Below are 14736 nucleotides of genomic sequence, written 5' to 3' on the forward strand. Positions count from 1 at the left end.
AGGGTTTGGAATGGAACCCCCTCTGCCCATCTACTTCCACATGGGAGCCACGACGGGGAGGTGGCCGGAGCCCAGCACACCTTGTTACTGCCTAAGTGACCTTGGGCAAGTTCCCCTGGCCTCTGAGCCTCGGTTTCATTATGCGTGCAGCGGGATGACACCGGTACCCACCTTGCAAGGTTGTCTGGCATGTAACCCAGGCTCTAAGAACGTGGGGTATTATCAGCATTCTCAGGGTGCTTCGCACTGGGGTCCCAACAGTTTCTGTGAGCGACTCTAAATCTGTGTGAAATGCCCATGATGGGCAGAGGGGAAGTGAGAGCGACCTTCAGTCATTTAGACAGAAAAGGGGCTGAGATGAGGTGAGACCTCAGCTCGGAAAGTCCGCCTGGAAAGGGCCTTAGGAATCACTTCTGGCAACAACTCATCTTCCAGCAGTGGAGCCAGAGGTCCCAGAGGGGGTGACTACAGACAGGGCAGGTGGCCACAGAACCAGGACAGTGCCCCTCGGTAAGCACTCTGAGGGCACAGGAGGCCCTGCACACGGGTGCTGGATCCAGCCAGAGCAGGAGCTCTCAAGACTGCCTCACATGCTCCAGAGCTTTGGAACAGTCCACAGAAAGAGCAGGTGCCACTGGGTCCTGTCAGAGCCCCGGGCACCCAGACAGTCAGGGGCCCCTCAGAACATCCTGAGCTCCCACTGACATACCTCCCCGACCCAAACCAATGTGCCCCTTCAGCTTGTCCCCAGCACTGAAGCTACAGAAGCCTGCACCCAAGATGTTTTTGCAAAGAGAAGTCACGCCACCCTTGGACCTGCCATCACCAAGAAAAGCCTCTCCTGTCCACAAAGCAGCAGGGAGAAGAGGAAAGACACGGGTCTGATGGAGCTGCACCAGCATCAGTGCCTCCTCTGGCTCCGGACCACCCACAGGGTGAGGAGCCACCTCCCGGCCATGCAGAGCCAGCCTTCCCCAGCTGGCACAGCGCCTACAGTCTCACGCCCCAGGGTCCCTAATCGCTGCCCAGGACCTGGTACAGCCCTTAACTCAGTGCATCATGATTCGTCTTAACTCTCCCCACCCCAAGCCTGGGGCCTGTGAGCACCCTGACGGTGGGAACTTACTGGCCATTTATCACCAGGGTTTAAACTATGCCATCGATGTTAGTAGCTGTTGTTGTTGTTGTTATTATTACTCAATGACTTAAAATCGCTGGAAGGAGGTGCCCCAGACTGTGGGGAGATCGGTCCTTTCCTATTCTGCAGGTCTGGCAAGACCAGCCGAGTCCAGGTGTGGAAGAACGGTTCTGCCGCTTCTTCCTCTTCCTCCTTTTCCTCATCCTCTTCCTCCCCACCTCCTCAGAAGCTCCCAGGAGTTGCTGCTTTAAAAACAGGAGCTGTGGAAACGTGGCCCAGAGCCAGGTGCTTAACGTGCATTATCTCTGGCTGCAGCCAGAGTCAGAACTGAGCTCTCCAGAGCCCTTCACTCCGCCCGCCTGTCTCTCTGCTGAGCGGCCTCCGACGTGGGCCTCTCTGCGTGACGGGGGCGTCCAAACAGGGCTCTGAGTCCAAAGTCACGTCCTGTAAGGCCCAGAGATGGACGACTCACCGTTCCAGGGATGCGGGTCCCCACCCCAAGCAGGGAAGAGCTGAGATGGGCAAAAGGATGCACCTGGGGCATGGGGCGTGAGCTGAGTTCACTTTAAATCCCATTCATAACACAGGTCTGGAGGGACAGGGCAGCTCATCAGAGCTGCTGGGGATCTCACAGTCTCTCAAGGAAGCATCCTGAAGGAGGGTTGCCCAGCTTCTCAGGGACACGAGAACTAGGAGGGAGCCATGCTCTAGCAGGACAGCCCAAATCGCCATCAATCACATTGGCAATGGTCATCATCATCACAGCCGCCATTCATCAGCCACTTCCTTTGAGCCAATCACTTACATCGGCACACGTTTTCTAGTTCTTTCCTTTCTTCCCTCTCTCCCTCATTAGAATGTAAGCCTGGCTCATTCCCATCCCCAAACCCTCAGGGTGGGAGGCTGCAGGGGAAGGAGAAGGGGCTTGATCTGAGCCCCAAATCCACAGGATCTGTCTACAGGGACTACGGAGGGTCAAGACCAACCCACCACAAACACCCATGACAGTGCCCATATGCTCAGCACAGGATTGCCCAGTGTGGAACTCACCACAAGTGCTCAACAAACACGGCATGAATGAATGAACAAATGAAGGAGGGAATATCCAGGGACACCAGGCCCTTTGGTTCCGGTTAACAAAATGGGAGCCTAACACCAGACACTCGGGGCCCCTGGGAAGGTCACTGGAGACCAACCCTGAGGACACCTTGAAACACACCTATCTGCATGGTGACAGAGATGCAGGAAGGCACAAGCAGCAGGTGTGGGGTGGGTCTGTGAACCCCCAACCTGCCAGGGCAGGTGCAGAGCCTGGTGAAGGCCTCAGATGTCCCAGCAGCAACAGGACCCTGTTCTCTTGGCAATGGTGACGGCCAGGCACAGCGCTGGGGGGATGGCGGCCCCAAGATAGCTCGCCCGGCGGGAGGGTGATGGGCATGCAAGGCCCTTCTGAGGTGAGGCAAGACCTCTGCTTGGAAAGTCAGTCTAGAAAGGAGCTTAGAAATCACTGATGATGTTTCCGCCATCCCCATTTATCAAGGAGAAACTGAAGCTCGACAAGGGTCAGAAATGGGTCCAAGATGACAGCTGGCAGGTGGTGAGCCTGCACTTGGACTCAGGGCTGTTTGATCCTCTTAACCACAACCAGCCACCTCAGTCTCCCAATCTGGACACTGGGGAGGTTGGACCAGGCGGCCTCCTAGGTGCCTTAGATTTGAGGCGATTTCAGGGGAGGCAAAAAGCTCATCTCTGCTGGGCATCTTCACCCCACTCTCCCTTCTTTCCTCACTTCCCAGGCTTCAAGCCTCCTTCCCAGCCCAGGGCACCGTGTTCCAACCAGAGAACAGGGAAGGGAGGGGGCCTCAGCTCTCCTGCCTTGGTGGGTGAGGGGAGGACTCAGGGAGAGGGGGGAATGAGGGGCGGAGATGGAGAAAACGGCTCCTGCCCACTCTGCCCATCTACACCTCCGGAGCGCCCGAATGCCAGGGGAAGTTCACCGAGAGTTTACAAACCTCCTTTGTCACAGAGCGCTGCATGGAGCCATCAATCACGCCCTTAATTTACCCGTGTCACTTTCCAGAGGAAAGCCGCCCTGCGAGCAGCCAGTGGTGCTTCCTCTCTCACCCACTTGATGAGGATTTCATCTAATTGGTCCACATTAAATCACTCCCAGGAATGCAACATGCAATTACCGCAGCGGAGACAGTGGCTGGTGGTGAGGACGTGCCGTGGCCCTCCCTGGTGTAGGCAGGACAGTCCATGGAGGGCCTCCCTGGCTTGGGGCCCAGGGGCCTCTGGGAAACCTGGAGAACCCAGAGAGGGGCCTGCTGGAAACAGGGGCTGGGGGAGGAATGTCAGGGATAAGGGGGAGGGGCAGGCCAGGAAGAAGGAAGGAGGCAGAAGGAAGGAACGGATGGAGGATGCCAGTCACTCAGCTCCCCCACCCTCCCCATCCCTGGATGCCCAGGGGAGCTGGGTGTTTCTGACTGCCTCCACCCTCCTCATGGATTTAGACTGGGTCCCACCCTCCATCTCTCTCCCTCCAGCCTCATGGTACAGAGATCCAGAGGGTTGCCACAAGCCTTGCTCTGCATTGCCTGGCACTGATGCCCACCTGGAAATGCTGGAAGCATACGCCATCCAGGAACATAGCTGTGCCCAACACCTTTCCTCCTGCACATATTTCTCCAAACACATCAGGCTTTGTACAAGCTCTTCCTTCTGCCTCAGATGCTGTTCCCAGCTTCATCTGCCTAATAACCTCTTGGTTGCCTTGCTGGTCCCACCTCAAAGATCACTTACACTAAGAAGTCCTGTCAAACACCCTTGGGCAGGAGAGGTAACCTGTCCCTCCTCTGACCTTCTGCTGTCCTTAGCACAGACCTCCGGGATCTCCTCACCATACTGTCCCACCCTTATCTACTGACCATACTGTGAGCTAAGTGGGGACTGGAAACCTATGTCTGTCATCTTTATGTCCCTGCCCAGTGTGTTCAGCACATGGTTGGGGCTCAGCAAATCTCTCCAGAATGAATGAATGAATGAATGCATGAATGAATGACTATCACGTGCCCTAATGTAAGCCTCAGGGAACCCATAGGCCAAATCACATTCCCAACACATGCCCACGGGCTCTCCTGGGCTGTCAGCCTGCTCAGGAGGTCTCACCCTGATATGACAGCTATCAGGGGCCACACTGGCAATTCAGCACCAGAGCACACAAGGCCAGAAAGAGCTTCAGAGAGAAACTGCCCTCCTCCTCACTTAAGTGACCAGCAGACCCAGGCCCAGGGCCCTTGGGTGACTGTCCAAGGTACCCAGCAGTAGAGTCACCCCCTTAATCCCAGGGATGTGAGGAGCTCTGAAGCTCTGGGGGCAACCTCGAGCAAACCCTCAAGAGGCTGATGTCGCTGGCCCCTTTGGAAGACTGGGTGCATGTGGGGTGCCCCAAGTTTCCGCTCCCACCTCCCTGTCTCCCCCCCAGAGGCTGCTGCCTGAGTGGCTGGCGCATACCTTGCGCTTCTTGGCGCGTCCCTCGGCCTGCAGGGTGCGGGTGCAGCGCTGCACACACTCGGAGAAGCTGAGGTTGCTGTGGTCGGCGCTGTAATCGAGGTCAGCCAGCCGCGCCAGGGACAGGATGTAGTTACAGGCGATCCTCAGGATAGCCAGTTTGGACAGCTTCTGCCCATAGGAGTAACACGGCACCTGGGGAGTGAGAAGGCGTCAGAAGGGGCTGCATGGGTCTCTGTGCCGAGTATGGCCTCGTGGGGCACCTGACCAGGCAGGTGTGGGGCCACTCACAATGACGTCCACAACCTCTGAGAGGGGACTGCTAGGCATCGGAGGTGGCTTGGATTTTATTGTCTGTTCTTTTTCTTTTTGAAGAAGATTAGCCCTGAGCTAATATCTGCCACCAATCCTCCTCTTTTTTTTTTTTTTTTTTTGCTGAGGAAGATTGGCCCTGGGCTAACATCTGTGCCCATCTTTCTCTACTTTATCTGTGGGACACCCACCACAGCATGGCTTCATAAGCCATGCGTAGGTCTGCACCCAGGATCTGAACCGGCAAACCGGGGGCCACCAAAGCAGAAACTGCAAACTTAACCACCTCGCCATGGGGCCAGCCCCTATTCTCTGCTCAAAGCTCCCACTGTTTACACACACACATCTCAGCTCATCCACTCACAAACTCCGGGAGGCATCCACATTCCCACTTTGCAGGGGAAGAAACTGAGGCTCAGCTCACACCCATTAGTCAGTCTGAATGAAGCATGGTGAGCTCCGCCTGTGACAGAGCTCTGTGCCCCACGCTCCCCAGGAAGGAGTCTCTCTGAGGTAACACAGTCTTTTTAGCGCTGGCATTCCAGCCACTCACTCACACAGGGACACTTGTTTTGCTGGGCACTTGGGAGTCTGACAATGAGTAAGAACTTGATTTGCCTTCAGAGAGCTCACATTCAAGAGTGACGTTATAAAGTCACGACAGAATTAGGCACCTGGGACTCTGGGAACATACCAGGAGGAAAGTGCCTGTGCTCAGCTGGGAGGGCACACACACGGCCATCCTTCTCTTTTGCTCTATGCCCTCTGGACCTGGGGTGCTGCTGGGTATACAACCAGTGCATAATAAATACATACAGCCCCGACCAAACTTGACATGCTTGTCAGTGACCCAGCACCAACTAGATACTTGCTAAGTGCACAGGGATTGGTACAGGGTGAAGAGATGGAGGCTTTGATTTTGTAACACTGTCCACCAATGTCTGTGCTGTGTGAGCAAAAAGCTCAGAAGATTGCAGCCGAGTCCTGTGTTGTAACGTGGAGACCTCACCACCAAGACCAGCAGACAGGTGCTAACTGATAGAGCCGACTGCTGCGATGGCGCGTCACCCACCTGGATGGCCGAACTGCACTCACCCAGCAGCCAAGGCTCTGGTTTCCTCCTGAGGCTCTCCAGGATCCTACCACCAATATCTGGTATGGATTAACCCTCATCCCACACAGCGGGACCCCCACGGTGCGTCCACTTAACAAGTATTTAGGGAGCACCCCCCCCCATGCCAGGCACTGTTCTAGGCAGCCCTTCTCAGCCCAGGATGATTTTGTCCCTCAGGGGACAGCTGGCAATGTCTGCAGACATTCTCGATTGTCAGTACCGGGGAGCAGAGGTGAGGAGGTGCTACTGGCCTCTGGCAGGTAGAAGCCAGGGATGCTGCCAAACATCCTACAATCGATGCACAGGATCCTACAATGCCTGCCACAAAGAATGCCCCAGCCCAAGATGTCAGTAGTGCTGAGGTTGAGAAACTCTACTCTAGGCCCTGGAGACAAAGCGTGAACGAGACAGCCCCCTCAGATGGGGACCCTCAGTGCATCATCCACTTTGATCTCACTCTAAACCTCACTTTGTCCAGGAGCTTTCTCTGACCCCACAGGACCCCACCCTAAACCAGGCAGCTGGCTGGGGGGTGCACCTGCCCCTCATAGTGCTCTAATAGCACCCCACCTGTCCTTAACCCCCAATTATTGTGGCTCATCTAACGGTCAGTCACCTGTGAGCCTTGCGGGGGCAGGCCCCCGTATGCAGCGCCCAGCACAGGTCCCACCTGTAACAGGCCTCCAGAAGGGCTTGTCGAATGAGGGAGTGAATGGACAAATGAATGAGTTCCCCTCAGTATTCGCCAGGTGACCCCAGAATGTTTGGAACTGGGTTCCAAACCTCTCCTCTCTCTGTGGATGAAGATTCAGCTATTTGGCGTGGAGCTCAAGCACGTTCTGGTCACCTGGTTCACCTCCTGCCTCCAGCTCCTCCTAGCTGTAAGACCAGGGCAAGGGACAGAACCTTCTGAGCCTCGGTTTCCTTGCCATATTGCTAACAGGACTGACCTCACAGTGGGAAGAGATTACAGGAGATGACATATGTATTGCACAGAGGAAGGCCTGACACAAGTCAGCAAAATGTTTACAGTCAGCGTCGCAGAAGGTCTCTGTAGAGGGGCTCCAGAGTGGGTGAGAAGCGAGAGACCTGGAGCCAGCACACAGTGCCTGCCCATCCCCCATCCCCTCGGGTCCCGAGAAGGCAGCCCATGCCAGACGCAAGGTTTGCCATCACCTTTTAAAATCCTCCAGCAGTGAAGGAGTCCCCCCTCACCAGGCTGGGGAACCCAGGGAAGGGCAGGAACAGGACAGAGAGGAGGCCAATTCCTGTGCATTCCCCTTTCCCACCTCCCACTCCCAGCCTGGCCACAGCTCCAAACACATCCAAGAAAAGCCACAGAACAATGCACTTTGCCTGTTCCTAACCAGAGTCCAGAGAATCCTGCTTTATCAGCCTGGACAAATAAACAAGTCTGTGGGACAGAATGGTTCCCGGGAGTCCGGGGGCAGGGAAGAGGTCTCGGGGCCAGCCCGGCATCTCTGCCTCCTCTGCACGCCGGGGAGGGAGTGCCTGCCTGGTGAAGGCCCTGGACATGACACAGACCCAGAGGCCACACTCGGAGGTACCCAGCTCTTTGAGCCCTTGGTCCTTGGGCAGCTGGACTTCGCTGCCAGCAGGGAGCAGGAACCTTGGGAGGGACCTGCACATGGGGATGCAGGGTCATTTCAGGACTACAGAGCAACCGATGAGGGCAAGGCCAACCTAGGGGCTCTCATGCCAGGTACTGGGCCAGTTTTGTCCCATACTTGTTACTTTGTCCCATCACTTCTGTCAAAGTCTAGATCTAACAAGAAACCATCTGTCAAGGTCTGGTTGTATATCTGGCTCTGTGGTAGCTACTTACAGGCAGTTTTATCCCGTTTAAAACCTTCCCCAAAATAAAGATTATTAGACCATCTGCACATGAGGAAACAGAGAGATGACATGCTGGGCTCCAAGTCGCTCAGCTAAGACTTAGTTGGAGTCAGAAGCTTGTCGGTCTGCCGCCCAAGGAGGCACATGGCCACAGGGCTCTTCCAGCTCCCACCACCAAAGGTGGCCATATATGGGCCACCAAGGACATCTTTTGGGCAGTAACTCCCCCCCACCCCAGGAGGGGTGCTCCTCAGCAACCCTGGCCAATTCCAGATCCTCTTGGCGCCCACACCCCAGGATGCAACCCCTCAGCCCCCAGCAGCCCAGCTCGGAGGCACCCTGGCCTGGGCTGCTGCCACAAAATAAGAGTCTAGCAGCTGGTTCTGGTTCTGGGAGGTCGAGGTAGGGTGGAAACAGCTGGTCTGAATCCTAGGCACTTACCAGCAGTGGGCAAGTGCCTTCAGCTCTCTGAGCCTCAGTTTCCCCATCTGGAGAGTGGGTGCCTGTGTTCTCCATGACTACCGGGCCCAGGCCCCTCTTGCTGTTTACTGTGATCTACTGAGGCCAGGCAGGGCTGGGCATTTTGAATACAGTGCCTCTATTCATCTTTGAACGGCCCAAGAAGGTAGAAATCACCACTCCCACTTTACAGAGAAGCCTTTGATGCCCAGGGGGTGTAAGAACTTCCCATGTCTCTCAGCTGGTGAGATATGAACTGGGTTTTGAACTCACACCTTAGCTGGGCTCTTTCCAATTAGCCAGAAGCAACTGCTCAGGGATGTGGATGAGCATCTATGCCTAAGGTGGGCAGGTGGGCAGCCCACCCTTCTGAGCTGGGGATGGAGAGTTCTGGACTGATGGTCCCATGCGACCCTGGCCTTGTGCATGACCTCTCTGAGCATCCACAGCGAGGCCCAGAGCCCAACCACCTGCAGAGGACCCCATAGCAGTCATGTCACCATGGTCAGAGAACACAGGCCAAAGGAGGCCGCAGGGTCACTTGGCTCCAACTCCCATCAGACTGCCCAACTTCCAGGAAATAAAAGGACCTGCCTCATGCTCACCCCACAAACATTTTTAAGCTTCAGAGGAGCAGATTTGGGGATTTTCACAAGGTCCCATATGCTCCCAAAGCATTCCATCCCACCTACCCCAAGCCGGACCCTCTCCTGGCTCCAGCAAGCAGGAAAAAGCAGGAAGGGCACTGGCCAGGGAGCCTGAGGACCCAGCTCTACTCCCGGCCTAACATGTGACTTGAGGCAGGTCCATAACCTTAGGGAATCTCACTTTCCTCACCCATAAAACGGGCATCAGAATACCTGCTAGCTCAGAATGGGGTCGCAGTGGGCAAGTGTAGGGAGGTGCCACGGAGAAACAAGGCCAAGAACCTACCAATCAAAGCAGGACAAGCCTGGAAGTCCTCCACCCTCTTGCCTCTGTGCCTACTCCTATCCATCCTTCACACCCTGCCCAAGATGCCCTCCTGGAAGCCCACCAAGACTCCGGGACCAAGAGCTCCAACATCACCGTGTCCACAATACACAGCTGGGCACTTGATTCTATCTGAAATTATTCTCGAATCTTCTCCTGTCAGAGGCTGATGGCTTCCTGGGGCAAAGCCAGTCTATGCAGAGCTGTTCAAGATTCTTGTCAGATTCTATTTAAACAGGTTCTTTAAAACCCCAACTTTCTACACAGCCATGAAGCTGGACCCTGAAAATCTGGGTTCTAGTAGTTAAGAGCCATGGCTCCAGGGCCAAATAGGCCTGGGTACAAGTTCTGGCCACTTGCTTACCCTCTTTGTAAGTGTCCCCACCTATAAAATATGTAGATTTGCAACTACAGGCCCAGGCAAGGCGCTTCTCCCAGTGCAACAAGGCTCCACAAGCAGGTGCCCTGCGGACTGCACATGACAGGGTAGGACAGAGGCCTCTGTCACCCCTCATCCATCTGGATGGAGTCCCCAGAGGAAGCAGGCCTTCCTCCCATTCCCTGAGGTGTGCACAGGCTGCTGCGGGACCATGGCCTCCTGCCTCCTATGGGGTGTGAGATTGAAGGAGGTGCTGGGCCGGGGGTACCATCCCCATACCCTCTCCTGGGCCGCCCTGAGTTCGGTTGGTGAGGATCCCGTGGAAGAATCCAGGGGCAGTAGAGAAGGGAGCTGGGCCCCACTTGCTTGGCACCCCCTTCATGAAGGGGCACCCCAGCAGTTCCTGAGAGTTCTTCACTGCCCCTCAGGTGTCTGCCCAGAAGGCTGCCATTTCTCCATCAACACTGAGGGGCTTTGCTCCTCGAGGGGAGAGAGGGAATCTGCATGCACACCAGACGTCCCAAGAGTGAGCACAGCCTGTGAGCCAGAAGGTTCTGCCACAAGGCCAAGGCCCACAGCTCTGGCCCCTCCCCTCACCCATCCAGCAAAGCCAGGCATTCCCTTCGACCTCCTCCCACCTGGCCTGGGAGCAGCCTCGTACATGGGCCAGGCCCAGCTGTGCACACATGGCCTTCACATGAGGCGGCAGGGAGGGCCCCATGCAGCTGGGCTGGTGGCATGTGCTGTGGCCTGACCATCTGCCCCGCACGCCCACCCTCCCCCGGCCCTGCTGCCGCACACCATCCCCCCCCAGACCAGAGGGTCTCTGCCCCACCTGCACCTCCTCGGCTAAGCAGCCCCCAACCCCAGTTCCCTTCCCCGTCGAGAGGATACTGGACTGGACAACGCAGGAGGCCGTCTGGCTTCCCTATGCTGAGAGTGGACAGCTCCGAGGTACTCAAGGGACTGAGGAGCACAGCTGTGACAAATGGTGGTTTCTACGATTGTTATAAAATGATTAAAGAATTCTTATTTCTACATGTGTCAAGGCCTTGCCCAGCAGCGAGGATCTTGTAGACGCTCAAGAGATGTTCCTTCCTGCTCCAGCCCCATTCCTTTCTTCATTTGCTCTTTGCACCATTTTCCAGCTTTAGCAACTGAGGCCCAGAGAGGGAAAGCAACTACTCCATGGTCACAGAGAAAGCATGCAGCAGAGGTAGGACTCAAACCCCAGCCTCCAGATTCGCAGGCCGGGGCTCTTTTCACCGGACCAGGAAGCTGCTCAGGGAAACGAGGCCCCTGACTAGAGCCACCATCCCAGAACTGACCTCGGTGCTGCATCGGCCAAGACCTCATTTCAGGCAGAACCACTCTCCTTCCTTCCCTCCTTTCCTAAGGGCCCATTTCAAACGGAGAGCCAGAGCTTAGAGCCAGAGCCACAGCCTGTGTGCACTGGGGTGCATGTGTGTGTGCCTGTGTGTGAGTGTATTTTACATGTGGGACACTGAGGCCCAGAAGAGGAAGGAACTCCTCCGGGACACAGGACTTTCTCCATGGGATGGGTGCTGTGGTGGTTGGGATATGGTGGGTGTGGCCCCAGCCCCTGGCTCTGTGACCACAAGCGCCCTGGCTCTATTTCTTTCCCTCCCAGACAACAGGCAGATGCCCGCACGGCCTTTCTGGGGAAGGGGCAGAATGGTTCGGGCAAGGAGCAGGCGCTTCCGCGGCCGGGCATTTGTGTGTGCTCCCGGCACGTGTAAGGATCCTGTGTGTGTGCATGGGTCTCCCTGCACGTGTGTGCACACTCTCTCCCTGAATCTGTCCCTGTCACATAGGACCTCCGCATGGGAAGAGCAGAAGTGAAAGGAGACCAGGATTAACCATCTCATCTCAGAGAGCCATCCGTGTGCACACCCAGCCTCCGCCTGCTCACCAACACTGCAAGCGGGGCTGCGGGAGCCCACGACGCTGACTCGGACCGACAGCGCTGTGGGAAGCATTTGGCGAAAACCTGCTCTCATCCTCCCTCACCCACTAGGTGATCTGGGACAAGTCTTCCTTCTCCAGGCCTGTTTGCCATTCCACTAAACGGACTAATCCAAACTGACAGGGATGTTAAGATCAAATAAGATGGAATTTATTATTGAAAGAAGTTAAAGCCACTGGACAAATGAAATGTCGTAGAGCGCTCAGAGGCCATGAACATCTTCTCGGAACTGAAGCAGGCAGCCAGAGGGGTAGAAAAGGCCCTGAACTGTCAGTCAAAGGACCGAGGGGCCAGCCCTGTCCTGCTACTCACCAGCTGTGATGCTCCGGGCACGTGGCCTCCCTAAGGTGAGCAGGTGGACAGGCATCTCTCTGCCCTTCTGTCATCCTTCCATCCTGGAGGGTGGGTTGCAGGACGCCCTTCAGGCCGCCGCCCTCCCCAAGCATTCAGACACACAGAGCCGGCTGCCTGAGGGTGAGACTGACTGCTCCACTGGGCCCACTGCCCAGGGTCCCAACTGGTGCGGCTGTGAGCAGTGGCCCAGCCTGGTGTGTAACAGCTACCTGATCCCTCCACCCCACCTCACTGACCAAACATCTTACAAACCCAAGCAAAACACTTTGGCTCAAAAGTCATAGGGCCTCTTTTCCTAGGAGTTCAATTCCCTTCCCGTGGATGGATACTGGCACCATAGCCCACCCCACTGAGAGGAGGGAGAGGAGAGCGTGATCCAAAATGATCATGTTTTCTTAAATCCTCTGTTGTTGGCTAAAGCCCAGAGAGGTTGAGTAACTTTCCTAGAGTCACACAGGAAGTCAGCTGTACAGCAAGAAAAAAACCTGACTGCTCAAACCAGTCACAATCTACCCCCAACCCCTTCCCCCCATACCCTGTGTAGGGTGGGAGCAAGGGGAACTTACCACCCTCTTCTTAGATCTCCCTTCTCTCTAAAAAAAATGAGAATCCTAGAACCTCGGAGCAGTCCCAATCTTGTCTAAAGTAGAATTGTAAAACTGCCCCTCCCCACTACGGATAATTCTTGAGCAAATATTCTTCCTCATGCCCCCAGAGGACACTGTCTGGTGAGGGCAGCCCCCACCAACCCCAAACTGAGAAGCCCCTGACCCACCCTAGAACGAGGCTCTAAAGATCCCCCAACTAACCAATCCCCTCAACAGGCCAGCCTGCTTCACCGGGGAGTGAAGGGCAGTGGTGGGGGGACCTCCCGGGAAGGCGATGACCGGCCAGTTCCTGAGGCCGCCCCTGGCGAGGGGCGCAGGCTCAGAGCCTGGGTCCTTAAGGACGCCAGGGGAGGGGTGTAGAGCTCAGGAGCAAGCTGAGAGTAGGGACATCCCTGTTGGGAACTAGGGGCTGACAGGCTCCCCCGGAATGCGGGACCCTTATATTGTGGCAACAGCAGGCCCGCCGGTCCGCAGCACTGCAGGCCTCCCAAAACCCCACCACGCCAAACGCCTGAAGGGAAGGGTCTTCCCCGGTCCCCGCCCGAGACCGATTCCCACATTCCCCTCCGCGCCCGAGGGACTCCAGGAGACAAACGCTCATTGCCATAAAAGTGAACTACGAGGGCTGAAGTCAGACGCGCAGACAGGATCACCCCAGGGGTGGGGTGGGAACCAGGGCTGGCCGGGCCAGAAATCTCGAACCGTCACCCGCACGTTGCAAACTAAGATCCATTAACAACGCTGTGGCAAGGGTCGCTGTCCCAGGAGGGCCCAAGCTGTCTGGGCCCTGGGGCCGACCGGGAAGGGACAGTTGGCCCCTCTCACACACTCTCATCTTCCTCACCCACCCACTCCGGCAATCGTCCCAGGGCGCAGCGAGGGTGTGCGGCCGGGAGCCGGTACCTGCTTCCTGAGCGCCTCGAAGGCTGCGCTGATGGTGTGCACCCGCGTCCGCTCCCTGGCGTTCGCCAGGAGCCTCCGGGTCTGCTGCAGGGCTTTGATCTCGGAGGAGGCGGCGGTCGCTTCACCCGGCCGTTTCCTAGGCGACGCGGAGGAATCCGGGTGGTTATTGTAAATTACGTGTGAAATTGACGAGTAGGAACTTTCCCCCGGGCGCGTGAGGGGCGCGGGGCGCGCCGGGGACTCCAGGGGCGCAGGGGGCGCGGACGGCGTGGGGCGCGCAGGCGGTGCGCACAGCAAGATGCGGGGACGCAGGCCGGGCTCCCGGAAAGGCTGTGCCTCGGGACCCCCGGGTACCTGGCCCTGGGGCGCAGGAGGCGGCGGCAGTGGCGGCGGCGTGGGCAGTCCCGGCCCCACTGCGCCCAGGGCGAAGCCGCGTTTCCGCGCGTCCAAGACCTCCGGCGCCCGGGCGCCCCCGCGCTCCCCGGCCGTGTCCGCGCCCCCACCTGAGGGCACGGCGGGCGCCACCGGGGCCAGCACCGGGGCCGGGACGGGCTGCAGCCGCTGGGTCCTGTCCCGCAGCCCGTTGGTGGCGGCGGCGCCGTGCTCGGGCGCTTCCAAGTCCAATCGGAAAGTTTTATAGCCGTTCGCGCGCCGCGCCGGCTCCTTGCCTTTCCGCTTGAGCTTCTTGAGGCCGTTCAGCTCCTTCACGCACACGGTCTTCCACGGCCCGTCCTCGAGCACCGGGATGTGCTTCATGGCTCGGGCGGCGCGCGAGGCAGGGGCGTGGGGCTGCCCGGGACGCGCGCCCGCCGCGCTCGCTCTGCACGCCGCGCGCCGGCTCTGCCCGGCCGCCGCCGCGCTCAGCGCCTCGGCGTCTCCAGCTCTCCCCCTGCTCCTCCCGCCCTCCGCCCGCCCTCTCTCCCTTGCTCCCCCTCGCCCGCCCGGGGCAGCTGCGCCGCCGGCTCCGCGAAGCCGCCGGGCAGTCCGTTCCCGGAGCGCTCAGAGTGTCATCTGAAGTCGCTGCCGCCCTGCCAGCATTTCTGGAGAACGCCCGCTGCGCTCCATCTGTGTTTGTTTAGCCTCAGTTTACACAGAAGCCCGGTTCGCGAGATCAGTCAGCGCCGCCGCCCGGAGAGGAGGCAG

At 57.6% G+C, this 14736-nt stretch overlaps 1 protein-coding gene across 5 annotated transcripts in view; it reads right to left on the reverse strand.

Annotated features, from left to right (window-relative positions):
* The window catches only part of ATOH8 (atonal bHLH transcription factor 8), a 32065-nt gene extending 17576 nt beyond the window's left edge, over positions 1–14489 (reverse strand). The window contains exons 1-3 of one of the 5 annotated variants that reach the window (XR_011526410.1): positions 13594–14489; positions 4652–4843; positions 3151–3441 (exon numbers count right to left, since the gene is read on the reverse strand). Coding sequence is in view for 3 of the 5 variants with exons in the window: in XM_070573704.1 (XP_070429805.1) it covers positions 3331–3478; positions 4652–4843; positions 13594–14349 (1096 nt within the window). In the remaining 2 variants the exon portion in view is untranslated. Of the gene's footprint in view, positions 1–3150; positions 3479–4651; positions 4844–13593 lie in introns of all 5 variants that reach the window. The other 4 variants (XR_011526409.1, XM_070573706.1, XM_070573704.1 and 1 more) reach the window with 4 other exon arrangements.
* Between the last annotated feature and the right edge of the window lie 247 nt (positions 14490–14736).

The sequence above is a fragment of the Equus przewalskii genome, chromosome 14 (assembly GCF_037783145.1).
Source record: "Equus przewalskii isolate Varuska chromosome 14, EquPr2, whole genome shotgun sequence".
In the NCBI taxonomy this organism is placed as follows: Eukaryota; Metazoa; Chordata; class Mammalia; order Perissodactyla; family Equidae; genus Equus; species Equus przewalskii.